This window comes from Festucalex cinctus, chromosome 2, assembly GCF_051991245.1.
Source record: "Festucalex cinctus isolate MCC-2025b chromosome 2, RoL_Fcin_1.0, whole genome shotgun sequence".
NCBI lineage: Eukaryota > Metazoa > Chordata > Actinopteri > Syngnathiformes > Syngnathidae > Festucalex > Festucalex cinctus.
In genome coordinates, this window is record NC_135412.1 from 44,819,683 (window position 1) to 44,842,322 (window position 22,640).

General features: G+C 46.5%; 1 protein-coding gene across 2 annotated transcripts in view; it reads left to right on the forward strand.

The window, feature by feature from the left end:
* itpr3 (inositol 1,4,5-trisphosphate receptor, type 3) overlaps positions 1-22,640 on the forward strand; it is an 841,532-nt gene that overhangs the window by 682,468 nt on the left and 136,424 nt on the right. For both annotated transcript variants that reach the window (XM_077515178.1, XM_077515179.1), the window contains one exon: positions 7,824-8,016. In XM_077515178.1, coding sequence (XP_077371304.1) covers positions 7,824-8,016 — 193 coding nt within the window. The remainder of the gene's footprint in view (positions 1-7,823; positions 8,017-22,640) is intronic.

A 22,640-nucleotide genomic window follows, 5' to 3' on the forward strand; every position in this document is an offset into this window, starting at 1 on the left:
CTGATCGTATTGATAGGCTACAGGGCTGTTTCGTAACAACGGACTGGAATTGCCGACTGTCCTCAAATAACATTGATGAGCAAGTCGATGTAGTGACTGCGTATATTTCCTTTTGTGTGGACAGTATAATCCCAACCAAAACAATAACAATATTTCCGAACAATAAGCTTTGGGTCACTAAAGAATTAAAACAAGTACTAAATAAAAAAAAAAGAGGATTTTCTACACTGGCTCAGAGGAGGAAAAGAAGGAAGTCAACCGAGAGGTCAAGCGTGCCATTAAAAAGGCTAAACTGTCTTACAAAAACAAAGTGGAGGCCTCCTTTATCCAGGGGAACCTCCGCTCTGCCTGGCTGGGCCTGAAGAATATGGCAGCTGTCAACTGCATAACGCGGTTGACGGCTTCAAAACAACATCTCTACCGAATGACCTCAATTCATTCTTTTCAAGATTTGAGAGGTATAACAGTGCAGAACTAAAGACCTTCATCTCCTCACTCCATCCTGGTGACTCATTCATCACGTTCAGCAGAGATCAAGTCGTAAGAGCACTAAAGAGGACCAAACTCAACACAGCCGCTGGACCTGACAAGGTATGTGGGCGGACCCTTACCTACTGTGCTGAGCAGCTGGCGGAAGTGTTCCAACAGCTGTTCCAGACTTCCATGAACTGTGGCACAGTACCTCATAAGTAGAAGTGCTCCACTACTATTCCCATTCCCAAGAAGGGCCCCTTCCAAGTCCTAAACGATCTCAGACCAGTGGCCTTGACCTCTCTAGTAATGAAAGCGATGGAGAGGATTGTGAAAAACTTTATTACCCAGTCTGTTGAGCTCTTGATGGATCTGTTACAATTCGCATACAGGTTCGGCAGGGGCGTGGATGATGCCAAGACATTCATCTTGGAGACCATCCCCAAACATCTAGAGACCCCCAACACCATTGCCAGGCTCCTGTTTGTGGACTTTTCTTCTGCGTTCAACACCATGCAGCCACACATCCTGGCAGAGAAGTTGGTAACTCGCTTCAATCTGGATCACCAGCTCACCATGTGGATTATCAACTTCTTAACCAACCGATCAAATAGGGTGCTTGTTTATGGCTCCTTCTCCCATATTCTTCACACCTCCACAGGCTCCCCTCAGGGCTGCGTTTTGTCACCTCTGCTTTACATTCTTTACACCGATGATTGCAGGTCCAACCAGCCCAACTGTCGTCTGGTAAAATTTGCTGACGACACTGCCCTGCTCTCGTTGCTGTCTGCTCCCAATCTACACCACAGCCCTGTTCTGCAGGACTTCATCACGTGGTGTCAGGATGCTTCCATTCTGTTGAACTCCTCCGACCAAAGAGAAGATTATTACATTCTCTAACAAGCAGAGACAAATGGCAGCGGCTGTCACTACCACTATCCGGGTGACCCTGTGAAATTGGTGGAGGAATACACATAACTGGGTACAATACTTGATTGCCTCTTGAGGATTTCCTCCAACACTGAGTTGATCATTAAGAAATGCCATCAAAGGCAATATCTGCTGAGGAAAAGTTACATGATGACAAGCTGCGTGCTAAAGTTGTGTAGCTACAGTCCCAGAGCAGGCGATGCAATGTGAGAATCATTGGTTTGGATGAAGACCTCGAGGGGACACAACCCAGCGTCTTCTTTTCCCAGCTACTCCAAAAGGTGTTCGGTCAGAATGTGTTCCCATCACCCCCTGAACTGGACCGCGCTCACCGCGGCCCGGGCTCCAATCGGCGTCGGGAGGTAGGCCGTGGTATGTCATTCTTTGCTTCCACCGCTTCCAGAATTAAGAGAGAACGATTCGAGAGGCTCGAAGTTAAAAACAATTAGCCTACGAGGGACACACTTTTAGACTGTACGAGGACTATTCCCCGGAGGTTGTCAACCAGCGGAGGGAATATAGAGTTGTCATGTCGTCTTTTGCCGCTTTTCCATTGTTCCCGCATGGCCGGGTTACCACACCACACCTCGCGCAAACACATCAGACCGCAACCACCAGTTTTCTATTCCAACTGGCGCACGGCGAGAAGGGGGCGGCACCATTTATACCGTCCACGCCAAGCTTGCATTGCGCGCGGATCTGAAATAACATTTCCCAAGTGGCAAGTCGCGCCAACGTTGAACCATAGTTACAATTTAATTTAGACCACCATGGATGAAATATTACGATTCATGAAGCTCGCGAAGCTATTTCTGCATGGAGAGGTCTGGTCTCAGTCAAGTGAATAGGAACACATGACCAGCCTCGCGATGTTTTTTAAAACCACAAACATTACAAATCCATCCACAAGTACCTTTTAAATTGTAAATTATAGTTCAGCGTTGTTGTAAACATTATTATATTTATTGTATATAATGTATTTCTCATGACCGGCTCGTGACGCTATTTGTGAATGGAGGTCTGCCACTGGAGCTCTCATTTAAGTGAATAGGAACACACGACAAGCCTCGCGATGTTTTTTAAAACCACAAACATTACCAATCCATCCACAAGTACCCTTTAAATTATAAATATAGTTAAGCGCTATTGTAAAACATTATTATATTTATTGTATATACTGTATTTTTATGACTTTGGCGAAGAGGCGCCTCTGCCTCTCTCGCTTAAAACAGGGAAATGGACTTACACGGTGTTGCTTGAGGTGGCAGCAGCGTTGCTGTCGGCCAATCAGACGACAGGTGACGTCACGGCCCCGCGAGTCCCCCGACGACCGGCGCAGCAGAACTGCTGCCGAAAGGGTTCTAAACAGCGGTTACAACGGAACGGCTCGGCCCTGCCCCTCCGTGAGCCGGCACCTTAACGTGGTGGAGAGGTTTGCATGTCCCAATGATCCTAGGAGCTATGTTGTCTGGGGCTTTATGCCCCTGGCAGGGTCACCCATGTCAAACAGGTCCTATGTGAGGGGCCAGACTAAGCACGGCTCAGAAGACGCCTTATGATGTACACAAACTTTGGAGACACATTTCCCTCGCCCTGACGTGGGTCACCGGGCCCCCCCAATGGAGCCAGGCCTGGAGGCGGGGCTCGCTGGCGAGCGCCTGGTGGCCGGGCCTGCACCCATGGGGCCCGGCCGCGCACAGCCCGAAGAGGCAACGTGGGTCCCCCTTCCCACGGGCTCACCACCGGTGGGAGGGGCCAAAGGGGTCGGGTGCAGTGCAGGCTGGGTGGCAGCCAAGGGAGGAGACCTTGGCAGACCGACCCCCGACTACTGAAGCTGGCTCTTGGGACATGGAATGTCACCTCTCTGGCAGGTAAGGAGCCCGAGCTGGTGTGTGAGGCCGAGAAGTTCCGACTAGACATAGTCGGACTCGCCACCACACAAAGCTTGGGCTCTGGTACCAGTCCTCTTGAGAGGGGTTGGACTCTCTTCCACTCTGGAGTTGCCCACGGTGTGAGGCGCAGAGCAGGTGTGGGCATACTTATTGCCCCCCGGCTCGGCGCCTGTACGTTGGGGTTTACCCCGGTGGACAAAAGGGTAGCCTCCCTCCGCCTTTGGGTGGGGGGACGGGTCCTGACTGTTGTTTGTGCATATGCACCAAACTTCACCTCAGACTACCCACCCTTTTTGGAGTCCCTGGAGGGTGTGCTGGAGAGCGCTCCCTCTGGGGACTCCCTCGTCCTGCTGGGGGACTTCAACGCTCACGTGGGAAATGACAGTGAGACCTGGAGGGGCGTGATTTGGAGGAACGGCCCCCCTGATCGGAACCCGAGCGGTGTTCTGTTATTGGACTTCTGTGCTCGTCACGGTTTGTCCATAACCAACACCATGTTCAAGCATAAGGGTGTCCATATGCGCACTTGGCACCAGGACTCCCTAGGCTGCAGTTCGATGATCGACTTTGTAGTCGTGTCATCGGATTCGCGGCCGCATGTTTTGGACACTCGGGTGAAGAGAGGGGCGGAACTGTCAACTGATCACCACCTGGTGGTGTGTTGGCTCCGATGGTGGGGGAAGATGCCGGTCCGACCTGGCAGTCCCAAACGTATTGTGAGGGTTTGCTGGGAACGTCTGGCGGAATCCCCTGTCAGAAAGAGTTTCAATGCCCACCTCCGGCAGAGCTTCTCCCTTGTCTCGGGTGAGGCGGGGGACATTGAGTCCGAATGGGCCATGTTCCGCGCCTCCATTGTTGAGGCGGCTGATCGGAGCTATGGCCGTAAGGAGGTCGATGCCTGTCGCGGCGGCAATCCTCGAACCCGCTAGTGGGATGCTGAAGAAGCTGAAGCTGAAGAAGGAGTCCTATCGGGCCTTTTTGGCCTGGCGGACTCCGGAGGCAGCTGACAGGTACCGGATGGCCAAGCGGAACGCGGCTTCGGCGGTTGCTGAGGCAAAAACTCGGACATGGGAGGAGTTCGGTGAGGCCATGGAAAACGACTTCCGGACGGCTTCGAAGAAATTCTGGTCCACCATCCGGCATCTCAGGAGAGGAAAGCAGTGCACCATTAACACTGTGTATAGTGGCGATGGGGTGCTGCTGACCTCGACTCGGGACGTCGTGAAGCCGTGGGGGGAATACTTCGAAGACCTCCTCAATTCCACCAACACGTCTTCCTTTGAGGAAGCAGAGTCTGGGGACTCTGGGGTGGGCTCTCCTATCTCTGGGGTCGAAGTCACTGAGGTGGTTGGAAAGCTCCTCGGTGGCAGGGCCCCGGGGGTGGATGAGATCCGCCCAGAGTTCCTAAAGACTCTGGATGTTGTGGGGCTGTCGTGGTTGACACGCCTCTACAACATTGCGTGGACATCGGGGACAGTGCCTCTTGATTGGCAGACCGGGGTGGTGGTCCCCCTTCTTAAAAAGGGGGACCGGAGGGTGTGTTCCAACTACAGAGGGATCACACTCCTCAGCCTCCCTGGTAAGGTCTATTCAGGGGTGCTGGAGAGGAAGGTCCGTCGAGAGGTCGAATCTCGGATTCAGGAGGAGCAGTGTGGTTTTCGTCCTGGCCGTGGAACAGTGGACAAGCTCTACACCATCCGCAGGATCTTCGAGGGTGCGTGGGAGTTCGCTCAACCAGTCCACATGTGTTTTGTAGATTTGGAGAAGGCGTTCGACCGTGTCCCTCGGGGAGTTCTGTGGGGGGTGCTTCGGGAGTACGGGGTGCCGGTCCCCTTGATACGGGCTGTTCGGTCCCTGTACGACCGTTGCCAGAGTTAGGTCCGCATTGCCGGCAGTAAGTCGGATTCGTTTCCGGTGAGGGTTGGACTCCGCCAAGGTTGCCCTTTGTCACCGATTCTGTTCATAACTTTTATGGACAGAATTTCGAGGCGCAGCCGAGGCGTTGAGGGGTTCCGGTTTGGTGGCCTCAGCATTGCATCTCTGCTCTTTGCAGATGATGTGGTGCTGTTGGCTTCATCAAGCCGGGGCCTCCAACTCTCACTGGAGCGGTTCGCAGCCGATTGTGAAGCGGCTGGGATGAGGATCAGCACCTCCAAATCCGAGACCGTGGTCCTCAGTCGGAAAAGGGTGGAGTGTCGTCTTCAGGTCGGGGATGGGATCCTGCCCCAAGTGGAGGAGTTCAAGTATCTTGGGGTCTTGTTCACGAGTGAGGGTAGGATGGAGCGGGAGATCGACAGGCGGATCGGAGCAGCGTCTGCAGTGATGCGGACTCTGTATCGGTCCGTCGTGGTAAAGAAAGAGCTGAGCCAAAAGGCAAAGCTCTCAATTTACCGGTCGATCTACGTTCCGACCCTCACCTATGGTCACGAGCTGTGGGTCGTGACCGAAAGAATGAGATCCCGGATACAAGCGGCCGAAATGAGTTTCCTCCGCAGGGTATCCGGCCTCTCCCTTAGAGATAGGGTGAGAAGCTCGGTCATCCGGGAGGAACTCAGAGTCGAGCCGCTGCTCCTTCGTGTTGAGAGGAGCCAGCTTAGGTGGCTCGGGCATCTGGTTCGGATGCCTCCTGGACGCCTCCCTGGGGAGGTGTTCCGGGCATGTCCCACTGGCGGGAGGCCCCGGGGACGACCCAGGACACGCTGGAGATACTATGTCTCTCGGCTGGCCTGGGAACGCCTTGGGATCCCGCCGGAGGAGCTGGCTGAAGTGGCTGGGGAGAGGGAAGTCTGGGTTTCCCTCCTGAAGCTGCTGCCCCCGCGACCCGACCCCGGATAAGCGGAAGAAGATATATGGATGGATGGATGGCTCGGCCCCGAAAAAGTCCCGTGGAGACACTAACATCCGGGGACAAAAAATGCCGCTTTGGTGTGGAACCAGTACGGTGGAAAAGCGCCATTTGTACACCATGGGACTGAAGCCTGCACTGCCTGCACGTCTCCGCATTACTCAAGTGAAATTAAGCGATCTTTTCAGTGATACTTGAAGCCTTTTTACCGTCCCATGGGAGTCTCTCATGCTGTGAAAATGATTCGGACAGCGTTGACTGTCTGATTATTCGCCTCGGTGGTCTTCCCAAACTCCTCATGCTCTCGTTTGTGATACTTTTTCAAATGCTTGATGAGGTTTGTTGTATTAAATTTCCCCTTTTCTTTTCCATCACGGGGAACTTGTGTTTGACAAATGTTGCTCTCCGCTGTCTTTTTCCATTTTCAATGAAAAATACTCCCACACTGTCGACATTCTCACTTCCTCCGTTAGCTAAAAGCTAGTTCACATGCATGCTTGTTTGTTTGAAAACCGGAAGGGGAAAAAAAACAAAAAACAACTGAAACGACGAGATACACCATAGAAGACAACAAACGCAACGAATTGGAAGTAATGATGGTGGTTAGCGGACTACTTCTCCCACGAGCTGGTCCTCCATGGTAGCGGTCCACCGGACTTTGTACTTCTGGTCGGACATGCTTTCTGATATGCTTGTTGTTTTCGTATACACGCATTTCCGTCTTTTTCAGTTAGGGCGCCTCTTGATTGGCTACATTCCGTTTGATGTCACAGTTGGCGCAGGCGCACCTTGCCGTCCCCGGCGACGTTAAGATTTTTGTAGTAAATATTGAACATCTTCATTATTTAAAATTGTCGGCCCCGACTGGTTTTGGACCCAATTATCGGGACAAATCCACTCTTAACACATCTCACATATAAAGATAATCTTGTAAAATAATCTTATAAAACAAAAGATTGTCGGGCGTTTGACGTCCATGGTCGGGAAGGGGCAATATCGGGACAAAAACAGCATGGATTCTCTTTATGTGTGAACCAGGCTTTAGACAGGAAATCCAAATCAACCACTAACTATGGCCAGCAGATGGCAGCATTGTATCTCTTTTCAATGGGATCCCGTGTATCTAAGTAAGCAATTAAAATGACATGACAATATGGCAAATCTTAGGAAATACATTTTCAAGGATATGAATGAAAAAGCATTTGTCACATTAAATCTAATTCGCAGTGTCCTATTTTAAACACGACCAAGCAGGGAGCACGCGCGATGCGCTCATATTTATGCTCAATAGTTGCTGGTTACATGCTGATTACATCAGTTTAATGAAAACAAACATGTCAGACATCAGGCATTTGCCACAACAAAACACAGTCGTGACAGGGGACATATGCGTTTAATCATTTCAGGTAAATTATAATGCATTTCCTGATATGATTGTCAGTTAATTAGCATGTAATCGCTTGGCCAGTGCTGCCCTCGACAAATCTGTAACATTACTTGTATTTATAGTGAACACTGAGGTCAGTAGCTGAAAGCTTGCTTTGAATTTGAATTTTGAACATCACCCCACAACCTTCACTTGCTTCACTCGGCCTGCATGCCGATTAATTATCAGGCCCTAGTTACTTTTATTACCACTTTAATGACCATTTTCTCACAACAACTGTTTGCATGTGCGCATGCAGATTGTGCGTGAGGACCGCAGCATGGAGCAGATTGTGTTTCCCGTCCATCCCATCTGTGAGTTCCTGACGGAGGAGTCAAAATTACGTGTGTTCAACACAACGGAGCAGGATGAGCAGGGCTCCAAAGTGACACACTTCTTCGAGCAGTCATCCTTCCTGCATGGAGAGATGGAATGGCAAAAGAAGCTGCGGAGTGAGTCTCAGACGCCATCAGAAACATCATTCATGATTACCTCTTCCTAATGAAATTTTCTCACTACTGAAAAATTATTTTATGCACACTATTGAAATGCTCTGTTTTGACAATTGAAATGCTCTCACATTCACTAACAAAACACTTTCACACATTTTACTGAAACATTTATGCCCTCTACTAAAATGCCCTCACATATATTACTGAGGGATCAGTGAGTACAGCACTATCTGTATCCATATCTGTTCAACCATCCAAATGATCTGCACCTGTATTTTGCGGAGACGGGGCCTAAACCGGTGAAACAGGACAGATTACCCCCCGACAGATATACTCCTCTTTGTTGTTTGCATCTAACGCCTTTATGTGAGTGACACCAAGTACTAACCCTAACCCCATGAAACTACAAAACTAAATGGATAGGAAAACAAACATTGGGAAAATACATCAATCACATTCCATAAAGGACATAGCTATAGTTGATTTATAGAAACAAGCAATAAAAAGAATAACACATCTGTAGAAAGTCTCGAGTGGTGTAGAAAAAAGTATATTTTTGAAAAAAAAATATATATAGCAGATCATTAATTGCTAAACATGGAGGGGGGTGTAATGTATCCTAGAGGGGGATAATCTCTCCTAAAACCCTTTAACCCCCGAGGATTAATCTGTCCTAGGAGACTTTAACCTGAGGGTTAATCAGTCCTAGGACACTTTAACCCTCGAGGGTTAATCTGTCCTAACCTCGCCAGCCAGAATGATCATTTTGATTCACTCAAGGGAGTTATTCTCATTATCAATCTGGTACTTCACTAGGCAGACCCGTTCGGGAAAGGCGGGACTTGCTGTACAATACTTCAAGCTGGTTAGACGATGCGGCATCTTTGCTTGTTTGTTTTGACGAATCAAGGCAACGGATGAAAATGTCGTCATCTTGGGGGGGGGGGAGCATGGATGGATATCTTTACCAGGTAAAAATGCACGAAGCGCCTCTCGCTGTTCAAATTCAACACGGTGAGTAATTCTGCGAGAACAGAATTAATTGCGGTGTCCATTCGTCTGTTAGGTCTGTTTGTTTCCCCCTCGCCTTCGGTGCTTATTGGTTTCGGTCTGCCCTAAACAACATCTGATTGGACCGACCTAAAAAAGTTCGGCTGCAAACAAATCAGCTGGAGTGGTACAAAATGTATTCTGCGGAGTTTGTAAACTCACAAATACCGCGAGAATTCATCTGGCTGGCAAGGTTACTTAATTTCGTGAGTTAGTGGCATTGCAACTCATGGTTATAAGCCAGACGAAATGTAAATTTAAACGTGTCAACATCACAATGTGAGTTTTAAAATTATAACCGGATCTTTTAAAAACTGATCATGACCGCTGCTGTGCGGCGGCAATATTAATGCGCAGCACAATTAGTGCTGGAAGTTTGGTCTCGAGCTGACAGAGACTAATAATTGTGATATAAGATTTTTGGCACACTTGAGCAGATGCTCCACTCAGTTGCCTATTAACAGAAGAAGTTATAACGCCTGAGCATGATTGAGGACCTGAAAAGCGAAGGCGTGGATGATTACAGTTTCTCACAAGCTCAGGATGAGACCTGGCGGAAAGCATTAAGCGAGCCTTTTTCAAACAAGGCACTGAAGAGGAGCGAGTGAATTTAAGTTAGTTGCATTTATCATCATTTTAATCAAACACAATTTACAAATTGGTTATGAAGAAATGTCTGTCTCTGTAATATTTAAAAACATAGGACATTGAAACAACAGGTTGCTAATACCGAGTATAGTGGAAGTGAACCTAGCTGAACAGTGCTCTGCTCTTTTCTACTTTTAAAGGGCCCATAGTATGAAAATGAACTTTAGTGGGGTTTTCTATCAATAATATGCATCCCCGGCCTGTCCATAATCCAACCAGGTATGAAAAATATCCTTCCATGACTTCTTTAGCTTTCTCCTCCTTTCTGTAATGTGTGCTTCAAATGGGCAGATCCGTGATCGTGACTTGGTGACGTCAATAAGACACAGAAGTGCACTCGACCCAACTCTCTTGGGTTAGTGGCACCGCCTCTGGTCACACCCACTGAAATACGAGAAGTTGGTTGCCCCTTTTATTTTTCTCCCCCTTCTCGCAAACGGCTCAGTGGAGGACAGTGGGGAAACTACGATCAGGAAAAGGTGGTTGCTTCCTTCGTCCGAGTCTTTGAGAAGACAGTGGATTAATTTTATTTTTGAAGGACGTGTACTGACAGCATTTCTTGAAGGACTGTTTTGTTCAGCCTGTTCAGAGCTGGATTTGCAACTCATTTAAACATAATGGATCGGTCCCAAATGTGAACGATGTAATTTTAACATTTTATTTTGATTTAGTCTTCCTTCATACCCTTTCAGTTAGAGATGTGCCATATCATACCTTCCACCATATTACAGGTGTATTTTTAGTGCTTAAATTGGGAGCTACATTTGTCGTGTGGTTGTTTGGTAATGAGAGGTCAGATATGATAAAGCAGATGGTGGTTGAATAATACTGAAGCGGTTGCGTATTGTTTTTGCCAAGATACAAACCGCGGTGATTATTTTGCTATGACTGGCAACTCGCCAACTAGTTGACATGACTTTGTAATGGTAACTGGCCACTAAGTGGTCTCGACGAGACGGCTTGCACGTTGCGACCACGCAGTGGCCTAGATGTGAACATTTGTGTTATTCATAACTGGTTGTAAATGTCTACAAACATTCACGGCAAAATAACACTCGAGGGAGAGTTGCCGGTTCAGGCAAACTAATGCTATAGTCTGTAGTAACATGCTACTTTTTATTACGGTAAAACTTTATGCCACTTTTCCACACATTAAAATAGTTCTAAAATGTGTAAAAGGCATGTCCACCGGGCTCAAATTGGCACGGTTGTTGTACCACACTGCTTTTACTCGCCATGGCCAGTCTTTTCCATTCACAACATTAGCACATGCCTAGAGGAGCCGAAATCACAGCCCCTTCGAGAGAGAAGAGTATAAGCCAAGGCGTGGCCTGGTGCAGCTGTTTACATAAAAGTGACACGCCCCTAAAAGAGGGCTGTTTGGAACAGAGTTGTTTTTTTTTTTTGGCTGATTTGATGACAGCAAAAATATTACATCCAAAGTCAGTTTTGACGAATGCATGTCACAGACATGTCTTTTACACATGTAACGATTATCGGCCGGTTGTAACTTTTTGCAACCTCAGTTCCAAAGGAATTGAGCTCCTGTGGCCTGAACATGCCACTGTGGGGGGTGGGGAGCACAAGAACATCCCCCACAAACAGACAAATGCTCTGATTGACACGCGCACGCGCACACACACACAAATCAGGACTGTAAAAGCCTTCTTAGAAACTTGACTTTCTTATTTTGCAACAGAACAATGAATTATGAAATGTTATGTTTGCCATTTGTGAAATGTTGACTCCATGAAATGTCATGAAAATGTTCCATTGCAGTGGCAGATTCTCCACTAAACTTTCATGTGTATGCACGTTTTAACAGTGTAAGCTAGGTAACATTTCATTTGAGGTATTCAATTGTACGTGTTGCATTGATTGAATTCTGACCTTAGAATTTCAACAAACATGGGATCCAGATTCAATCTGATTAGTCTCTACCAAAACCTTCTCTAAGCTGGTAACTTTCCACTGTGGTCTCACCGGCCCCCCTGGTGTGGAGGCCGCCGCCTTCCCAATTTAAAAGCACACTCCCTGCGTGCTGCTCTCTCTCTTCCTCTTCTTCTCCGCTGCTCTTTGGCTCCCGCTTCTTCGCTGCTCCTTGGCTCCTTCCTGGTCTCCATCGGCGCGGCTGCCAGACAAAGGGCTAGCCCAGCTAGCTTAACCTCCAGCACACGGCAACGCACAGAAGCCATCGCGTGTAGCGACAGGCGCAGCGAAACACGCTGCTTTTAGTCCCTGCAAAGGCTCAACGGATGGTGCTTTTCCCAAGCACGCTGAGGCCTTCACCAAGAGGGCCTCTCCCAGCCAGCAGGTTGACCCCGTGACGCTCAGTTGGCCAGCCGGACGACCTGTCTCTCCCTCTCCTGAACTGAACCTTCTCCATTCTATCTTCAAACGGGCTTGGCGAGTCTCCATCCAGGGTCCTGCTTCTCAGACCAACCCCATCTGTAAGTGCAACTTTGCAGGCCTTCGCCCTAGTACAAATTGGTGCAAACTAGGTTGATTGTGGGTCCCATGTTGGTTTGATTTAAGAAATCCATCACCTTGGTTAAGACCGTTTCTCTTTTCTTCTTTTCTTCTCCTTTGATTATTTTTATTATTTTAGTTCTCGTTTCATTTCCTATCATAGTAGTTAGTTTTGCTTCTTTAAATTCTAAGTAGATTATCCCACCTAGGATAGAGAATAAACGTGCACAAAACTCAACCCCTGGTTTACTGTGTGTGTGTTTCAACAATTTATAGTGACCTCTAAGCTGAACAAAGAACTCACAAAATTGTAGTAAGGGCACAACCTTCATTTTAATGACTGATTCAACGAGGTTCTCATCTGTTATCCTGATAAAATTATCAAAAAGAGATGTGGTGCTCCGCAGGCAAGCTCAACTTAATTTAAATATTAAGTTTGAGTCTCCTTCAATTAATGAGCCAATTGATTATTAATTTAATAATTAACAATTATTGATTTAATAATTAATTGGACCGATTTCCCTTACATAATGGTGCCCCTTTGGTGAGGCCAATTTATGTTACATATTTTGTGAAACACACACATGTAACAATCCAAAAACAGCTTAGTGCAGCGTGTTCTTCTGGGAAAATTTCAGCTCGTTTCTATAGCAACCTAACTAAAACTTTATGCCAGAGCCAATCCGCTGTATAAAAGCAGTGTATTTGAAGCGCTAAATAACAGTCTAACGACTAGTTATTGAGAAGAGAATGAATTTGTCGACTATGTGAATGTTACACACACAAAAGTGGAAGAGTAACAATCACATTTTTTCTATTGCATGCAAAACTTTTGCAAAACTTTTGCCTGGGAATGCTTTTTCTAGCTCGTCACGAATTCTGATTGGGTTAAAAATACATTCCAAACCTCACGTGGCGCAATCAGCTTAGCTACCTGATTACGTTACAAGCCTTTAGGCTGAGGAAATAGTCTAGTGCACGAAATTCTGCATTCAGACCACCATTTGAGTCACAGCACATTTCTCAAGGTGTTAAGTTGACTCCCTTTTGTCGGGTTTAGCGTAAAGCACATGGTGCTAAAACTGCTAGCCTTTTGTGTAAAACACATGTGTTAAGATCCGCCATCTTTGGAGGCATATCCTTAACTTAACTTGGATTCAGGTAACCACCCCTTGAAACCAGTCGACCAATAAACTAATTTGAGGGGCGGGCCCAACGGCCAGACTTCCAAGTCGCTCCTCATTTGGCTGTGGCCCCCAAGAGGATCACATCTCACCACGTGACCCCCCACTGAGAGCCCAGTCTCTGCCAAATTGTAGCACTGAACAACTAGTTATACAGTTCGCTTAAATTGTTGGAATTAGATGTCCATCTGATTAACACTTATAGTCTACTGTTTGCTTAATATTCATATTGCTACACGGCCAGCTGCCAAACTACAGCTAGTATAGTTGATTCCTGCTTTCTAGCAACTCACGTGTGAAGAGGGACACACCGCAGCCCCCTCCCCCCGTGAGCCCACTGTCTGCCTTCTTCAACATCGCATTCAAAGCACTTTATAATTTAAATAATCAAGTTACCGTGATTTGAAACTAATCGAGGGATTTAAATTACTACTGTACCGTCCTAATCTATGATTCTTACTGGATTTAAGACAATTTAACATCACGTGTCTTCGCCACTCTTAAACGTTACATTATAATATTTTTCCTACTCCTGTTTCACCAAGTGTTTACACTGAGTTTAGGGTTAATATTTTTGTACGTTTTGCACTTTTTAATCTTCATTAATTCCGTCGTGTTTAATGAATTAACACCGTTTTACAGTAAGTAGTAGTCGCGATATAAACCTATGGGAATTAAAACGTTTCCGTGGTTTCCGCTCCTTGATTTATTTAAATTATAATTATTAGTGTCTTCTTGATAATTCGGCGTCAGTGCCGCGCATAACAACACGCGCGATTATCCGTAAGGAGTGAATTTAACGTGTTTGACAGATTGACAGCTGGTGACATACGCACGCGCAACTTCCGGTGACGTGCCACTCATTGACAAAGTTTACGTTAGCGGCGTCTTGCTAACAACTTTGCTTGCCAAGTGCTACGATTTTAAAACTTGTGCAAGGTATTTAAACACTCGTTTTAAGACACATTCTGTGTCACTTACGAGCGACGGAGTTGTTTTGTCTATGCGGTAAAGTCATAAAACTTTATTGATCGAGCAAAAGTACGACTCTATACTACACACAGGAGCCTCGTTGCGTTTTAAACGCCGACGGCGTCCTCCTGTGGCTATTCACGGTACCGCAGCCGAGGAACTTTTGCCAACAAAATTAAAACGCTTGATAACTTTAATTATTGACTAACCCAAGAGTTTGTTTAAATAATTAACCACCGTTTTCAAGTACTTAATTTTGTTTTAATTAAAAGCAACACTCAACTAGTAGTGTATAGCTTTTCTCGTTGTAGTAAAAGTGTTTACCCAATTTTTAGGCACTTTTGGAAACCTCTATTGAATTAAATGTAATTTTAATTTAATGTGACTGTCCTTAGTAGACTTTTGTTTCCTAAAACCTGTAACCTCAAACGTATGCTGTGGTTAATAGTAATTTAACAGACTAAATTGCTTAACACAATACTTTGTTGAGGGTCCTCAATTATTTAATGCATTGCCATTTAAAATAATTGGTAACATATTTGGATACCATCCTTTAATCTGTGCCTTAAGAATTTTGGTAAAACATTTTGAATCAACTAATTGGGCCCAAAAAGCCAATCTTTAAGCATTAAGCATTTCCAGCATTGTCTAATTGGCTAACAATTAGTCCTTCCAAATTGAGTAAAGTGAGCTTACGCATATCTTTGATATCATAACGCTACTTTTAACAATGGATGCTTTGGAAAATGCCCTTGCGACCGTGACTAACAATCTCATTCCAGGCTATGCCGACGCGACAGCCAGCGCTAGCGCAGAGATTCTTGACACCAACATTGCGCAACTCGTTTGCGACACTCAACAAGGGTCGTTAACCCACGAAGATATGGCACAAATCCTCAGCCGACTAATGGTGAATTTAGTGGCTAGGTGGAAATTGAGTGACCATGAACTCGAACAAGTGAAAAGCGTTCTGACAGCAGAACAGCAAATTCACGCCCAAGTTAGCAGCAAGCTAACAGAGTTGGAAGCATGGTTGCATGAATCTGACCGCGTGGACTTGGGAAACCAAGTTACAAAATTGACACAGGAACTCAAAGTGAGTACACAAACTGCCCGCACGCATGAACAAAATTGGCATAATGCCACATCTGAAATTCGTGAGCTAAAAGAATGCATTGTAGAACTATCAAATCAGCCCACTGAAGCCCATTGGATTGATCTCCAAACTGAGCATGAATTTGACAAGTACTTGCTAGCTCTCGCGAATGATGAAATTGCGGAATTAACTCAAAAGATTAGACTTTTGAAAAATGAACGCACTGAAGGAAAAAGGCAGACGTTTCGCTTGAAATCTCAGTTGATGGCAATGGAAGAAAAACTCCGGCGATTGCAGCATCCATCCTTCAACACTGGCCGGGATGACGAGTCATCCCAGGCTGAATCGAAATTGCAACAAGTCCCACAAGGTAACACCAGGTGTCCATTGACACCGTCCCAAACCACTGCTTTGGAGGTCCCCGTTCAGGACCTGTCTCAGGTGAATTCTCCTTTGCATTTTGATCCACTTGTGGTGCACGCACCTGTTCCTTTTTCAGACGCTGCCACGTTGTCTGATGTGCTGCAGACTTCCTCTGCAAATCTTGGACCTGCTTCTCAGCCACCTGTGCCACTTCCGGTTCCCACTCGCTCCATGGCAAGCACTTCTCCAATTGCCGCTCAACACACACGGGGGCCCCCTCCCTCTGCAGTGTCACTGAGAGGAGCAAGCCCACCTGTCTCTGTGCTTCTACCGAGAAGCACACTTCTTGTTTCAGCACCCCCGCTAGGCGCCACGCCTTCTTGTGCGTCTCCAGTTGCTGCCAACCTTCCTTCTCCTGCTCAACAAGCAGATGCTTCTTCACCTCATCATGTGGCGCAACCAGGCATGTCTACAAAAGAGTTAGACACGATTGCCAAGCACATTCAGAAATTTCAGCCAAAACAAGATTGCTCTGATAACACTTCTATATACCTCAAAGACCTTGATTTTCATTTGAGGAGATTCCCACAGGCAACAACGGAAGACAAGATTTACCTCATGAAATTGACGTCAACTCGAGAAGTAAGTGATTGGATCGACCGCCAGCCGATCCACATCTTGAATAATTATCGAGCACTGTGTCACGCATTGTCTCGTGAATTTGATGGCCCAGTATCAGCAATGAGCTTTCTTGCTGCCTGGTCAGTAAAACAAGGCCGAAAGGAATCACCCAGCCTGTATTATAGTCGCCTGCGCAAGGCATACTTTGGGCATCGTAACGAACCCAACATGGAAGAACAGGTAGAATTCAAAACACTATTTTTGAACAACCTCCACCCAAACACAAGCCGCCTCTTGGGCGTGACAACTTGTCCTCGCACGCTAAGTAGCCTAGAGCTACGTGAACTTGCATCCAAGGCCTTTGTGTTTTTACGCGAAAACGCTACTAAATCAGTGGAATCCTCTGTTTACCATGTTGCAGGTGGTTCAGACGAGGTCGAACGACAGTCCGAATCACAGCAAAGCGACGATGACATCGCCGCTTCCCCATCAAATCCTGCACAACGGCCTCAAAATGGTTCTCATCAGAAGCACCAGTACGGCCGCAGTGCACCTGCGCGGTTGAGTCATAGCTCCAGCCGTGGTTGTGAACGGGAGAAACCCTTTGCGAAAACAAAACCTCGCAAAAAGAAACCTCCCCGCACAAATAGTCCTCAGGAGCCCCCATCCACGTCAGGTGACTCCTCAATTGACAGCAACATCTGGACAAAAGTTCTTGATGGGCTGCGCAAATTGTCCAACGACAGTCAGCCGACAGCCATCAATGAGCCAGAGGTGTCGGACAACACCGTTCTTTCAGTCCAACTGGATCCAGCACCTTCTTTGCCTTCTGCCAGTGCACCTGTTACCGAGTCGAATCAACCATTCAAACAGCTCTTAGGTAACCTCAAGATTAAAGGTGCATCACGTAAGTTCTATTTGAGGACGACACTTGAACAAACATTAGACTATGACGCTTTGGTTGATCCTGGCGCTGACATTACAGTAATGTCCAACACGCTCTTCAACCAACTTCAAGCCATGCTGAAGAACAGTGGCCGGATGCTCCGCCTCAACCACTGCTCATTGGAGATCGGTGCGTTTGCACTGACTAACACCCATCTGGACTCCATGACAACGTTACACTGGACGATTGGACCACACAAATTGGTCCACCCTGTGTACGTGTCTGCTGTGGAATCAGTCCCGCTCCTCATTGGTCAAGATCTGCTGGGCCGCTTCAAGCCCCTGATAGATTACGACCGACGCAAAATCTGGTCACAGGTGCGGCAGCCTCTGCCAGCAGCACCGCTGACCAAAACTGCCAATTGTTATGCGGTAAGCCTAACAGAGCCTTCTTGTGAACCTGTTCTGAGTGTACAAAACTCACACCAGGACTCTCACCCAGCTCAAGGGGGGACCATGCCTGTTGTCTCCGAGATGCCCTCAAGAGGTCACCTTCGCAACACCAGCTCTCCCCTCGGCCAAGTTGAACATCCCACTCAGGGTGTACAACTCTGCCACCTTACGGAATGCGACTTGGATTGCACCTCCGAGCTACGCATGACACAAATTGAGGCCGTTGTCCTCACTTTTGAAGCAAACCATTCAGCTTCACCGCGGACTTTGAACTTGAAATCGCACTTGAAATTGTCATCGAACAACCCAAACAACACAGTGGTTGTTCTTTGCAATCTGCTTGGCGCGTTGTGCCTATTTCTGAGCAATTTGTTACCCACCCTGCCCACCCTTGCAATGCAGATGGTGCGCACCACTGCTCTGCCATTCACTGCCCCCGCGTTTGCGCCTGCAGTACTTCTTTTGGGCCACACGTTGTCAGCCTTTGTGCTCAACAACACTTATCTGATTTCAATGAACTTGCAGTCCATTGTTCTTCTCTTGCTTTTGCTCATTGTGTGGCTCACCGCCGCCGCGTGCCTTCCTCGTTCGCCTGTCGACGGCTCACCTGTTCATGCCAAGACATTCGCTTTTGGGGTCACCTTTTGCTTCCTGTCATGGGCTTTCTTCTTGCTCCTCCGTGGACCGCACATCTCTGCCGTTCGTGGCTCCACGTAGCCGAAGGGGGGGTCATGACATCATACGCCCATGACATGACACATAGCTGTCAAAGGGAGGTCATCACAACAGGACTGGACCAGCCAATCAGGTCCAACCTCCATGACCTCACTTCCTTGGTTACAATTGAGGGACGAACCTCGCCCACCTTTGTTGACCACCATCAGCAGGTACAAGATACACCTGTGATTCTTCCTGTGGTTCATCCAAGACGACTAGGAGCTTTTGGCTCCCACCCATCAGGCACCTATGGGTGCATTTGCCTTTCCAACTGATGCAGGACCCAAACGGTCCCTTTCCAAACAGTGGTTTCAGACACCCTGGCGCCTAATGGCTAACAAATTTTTGCTGCTGTTGTGTATGAATGCGCTCACGACATATTTAAAGTGGCTAGGGCCAAACCTAACCGCCATATCGCCATTGAATAGCCAATTAAATTTGTGCTTCACCCATTCGCACACCTGCACTCATACTTATGACACCATGTGCATAAACAAACACCCTAGAAAGTGTACAGTGACTCAAATGATCTTCAGCAGACTCCCCAAACGACTAAAGCGATTGGTAAGAAATGTGCTTTTAGCTACTGCTTTTATTAGCTTCTTATTTAAAATAAGAACCTTAACTGTTAACGCTGTTAGTCCAAACACCGTTAACTTTAAAATGGCAAAACACGCGAGTCACGACCGAGATTCCTTTTGCCTAACAACGCGTAGCAAACAAATTACCAATCTACCGTCTCCCGACAAAACAACCAAAAGGACTACGCTGGTCCTCAATCTGCCTAGCATCACGCTAAGCTGAACCAAACTAACCACGAGACAGTTTGTTTCTTCTCGGTGTCCCAACCAGAGCACGCTCACACGCAAGGTGTGACCGCGCTGAGACTTGACATGCTGCACTAATCTGTTTGATACATCAACAGCTCAGTTGTGAGAACGTCTTCTCGGCCTGCATGCTCCCTTAATACAGCTTTCTTTTGCCCTAGGAAGATCCAAAGTCATAGTAAGAACCGAAAGTGCCCCCTTTCAGTCACATTGACATGACATTCCTACACAGGCCTTTAGACAACTATTGGACTTCTATTTTTCACTCTCGTGTTCTGCTCCTGTTGCGTCTGTTACTTTCCCCTTCCACTCTATACACGACACGTTGTGTAGACCTAGAGGGAAAGATAACATCATAGCCAACTGCCGAGTCTAGCTTTAGCAAAGGGAGGGGAGGGGTGGGTTTGCACCAACTTTGTACTCTGGTAACTGCATTGTTGCGCTTCACCTGTCCACCTGCCGATGCCACGTCTAGAAGTGCCGACCGAAACGTTCTGTCGAAGAACGTTTCCATCGCCAAAGGGAGGATCTGTAACGATTATCGGCCGGTTGTAACTTTTTGCAACCTCAGTTCCAAAGGAATTGAGCTCCTGTGGCCTGAACATGCCACTGTGGGGGGTGGGGAGCACAAGAACATCCCCCACAAACAGACAAATGCTCTGATTGACACGCGCACGCGCACACACACACAAATCAGGACTGTAAAAGCCTTCTTAGAAACTTGACTTTCTTATTTTGCAACAGAACAATGAATTATGAAATGTTATGTTTGCCATTTGTGAAATGTTGACTCCATGAAATGTCATGAAAATGTTCCATTGCAGTGGCAGATTCTCCACTAAACTTTCATGTGTATGCACGTTTTAACAGTGTAAGCTAGGTAACATTTCATTTGAGGTATTCAATTGTACGTGTTGCATTGATTGAATTCTGACCTTAGAATTTCAACAAACATGGGATCCAGATTCAATCTGATTAGTCTCTACCAAAACCTTCTCTAAGCTGGTAACTTTCCACTGTGGTCTCACCGGCCCCCCTGGTGTGGAGGCCGCCGCCTTCCCAATTTAAAAGCACACTCCCTGCGTGCTGCTCTCTCTCTTCCTCTTCTTCTCCGCTGCTCTTTGGCTCCCGCTTCTTCGCTGCTCCTTGGCTCCTTCCTGGTCTCCATCGGCGCGGCTGCCAGACAAAGGGCTAGCCCAGCTAGCTTAACCTCCAGCACACGGCAACGCACAGAAGCCATCGCGTGTAGCGACAGGCGCAGCGAAACACGCTGCTTTTAGTCCCTGCAAAGGCTCAACGGATGGTGCTTTTCCCAAGCACGCTGAGGCCTTCACCAAGAGGGCCTCTCCCAGCCAGCAGGTTGACCCCGTGACGCTCAGTTGGCCAGCCGGACGACCTGTCTCTCCCTCTCCTGAACTGAACCTTCTCCATTCTATCTTCAAACGGGCTTGGCGAGTCTCCATCCAGGGTCCTGCTTCTCAGACCAACCCCATCTGTAAGTGCAACTTTGCAGGCCTTCGCCCTAGTACAAATTGGTGCAAACTAGGTTGATTGTGGGTCCCATGTTGGTTTGATTTAAGAAATCCATCACCTTGGTTAAGACCGTTTCTCTTTTCTTCTTTTCTTCTCCTTTGATTATTTTTATTATTTTAGTTCTCGTTTCATTTCCTATCATAGTAGTTAGTTTTGCTTCTTTAAATTCTAAGTAGATTATCCCACCTAGGATAGAGAATAAACGTGCACAAAACTCAACCCCTGGTTTACTGTGTGTGTGTTTCAACAATTTATAGTGACCTCTAAGCTGAACAAAGAACTCACAAAATTGTAGTAAGGGCACAACCTTCATTTTAATGACTGATTCAACGAGGTTCTCATCTGTTATCCTGATAAAATTATCAAAAAGAGATGTGGTGCTCCGCAGGCAAGCTCAACTTAATTTAAATATTAAGTTTGAGTCTCCTTCAATTAATGAGCCAATTGATTATTAATTTAATAATTAACAATTATTGATTTAATAATTAATTGGACCGATTTCCCTTACACACATTTGACAACTATTTTAATATGTGGAAAAGTTGAATAATATGGGACCTTCAAAGCAATACACCACTTATTAATAACTTCCAGTATTGTGTTCGGCATTGTGTACAAAGAATAAAAGTGCAAATATCTCTGGCATTTTATTCCCTGAATTTTAGTTTAAACCGATTATCTAATTTCGAATGCACGGTGAGAGACGCCATGTTCCTGGTCACGTGATCGTGATGACGTATCCCATGCATAACCGGAAGCCGTCTTCGCTCATTTCAATGGGAATTTGCTGACATAATGTGCAAGAAAAAGACAATTTCAATCCCAAATACTGCACCAATTCTGTTGAGAGTAAAGTTCTCAACACGTCCGGTTTCATGTCATTCTCTATGGGTGTGGACCGTGGAGGGTGGCCGCTACTAATGGGGGCCAAAGCAGGCTTATCACACGACATGTAGTTTAGCCGAGCAGAGTTAAAGTCACCCGGATGTTTACCGTCCATTTCGTGGCCGGATTTACCAGTTTTATGCGGCTTTCGGTGTCCTCTGTGGCTGTACTGCTTTTGAAGAGGTGCTTCTTTTTTGTAAGGCGTAATTCCACCTTCGATGTCTACCGTGGGACGCGATCATTCTTCGTGAGTCCAATGTTGCCACTGGTATCCATGTCATTGAATGTGTATTTTACACACGCAACACGTCACGATGATCAAATGACTGTCCAAAATGCCCGTTAAAGTACATAACAAAAATATTCATTAAAAGTGCTATAAAATAATAATTGCTCAACATAAATTGGTATTTTTTTCAGGGAAGAGTTGAAATTAGTTTTTCATAAGTCTCGGGTTCCTTTAAAGAACCCTCGGCACTGCATTGGGCTTTAGTGAGAGGTCCGTGGCCAGCCCCATCTCAAATTTTAAAATATTTTCGAAATCCTCACGTCTGAAATATATATATACTTCCTGACTGAGGTGCTAAAATTAATCATTGAGGTGTTTGGCCAGGAGGCACATATATTAGTCAATTAGCTCATGTATTGTCATTTTGAATGACAGTGTTTTGCAATGGCAAACATGTGACCTTATGTCAGATTGGTGTGTCTTATGCAGGTGAATCGTGTTCAGTGCATTTAAAAAGTGCCATTTTGAATTGGAAAATGTGTGTAAAGCAGAAAATGTGTTTAAGAGTTTTGGAGACTTGAGAAGAGGTCTTGCCCTCTGTGTGGGAGTTTAAATAATTGTGCTATGCAAGTCATTTTTGTGTTTTAGCAATTGAAAAAAAAAAACTGTAATGAAGGAGGCTCCATGGTTAA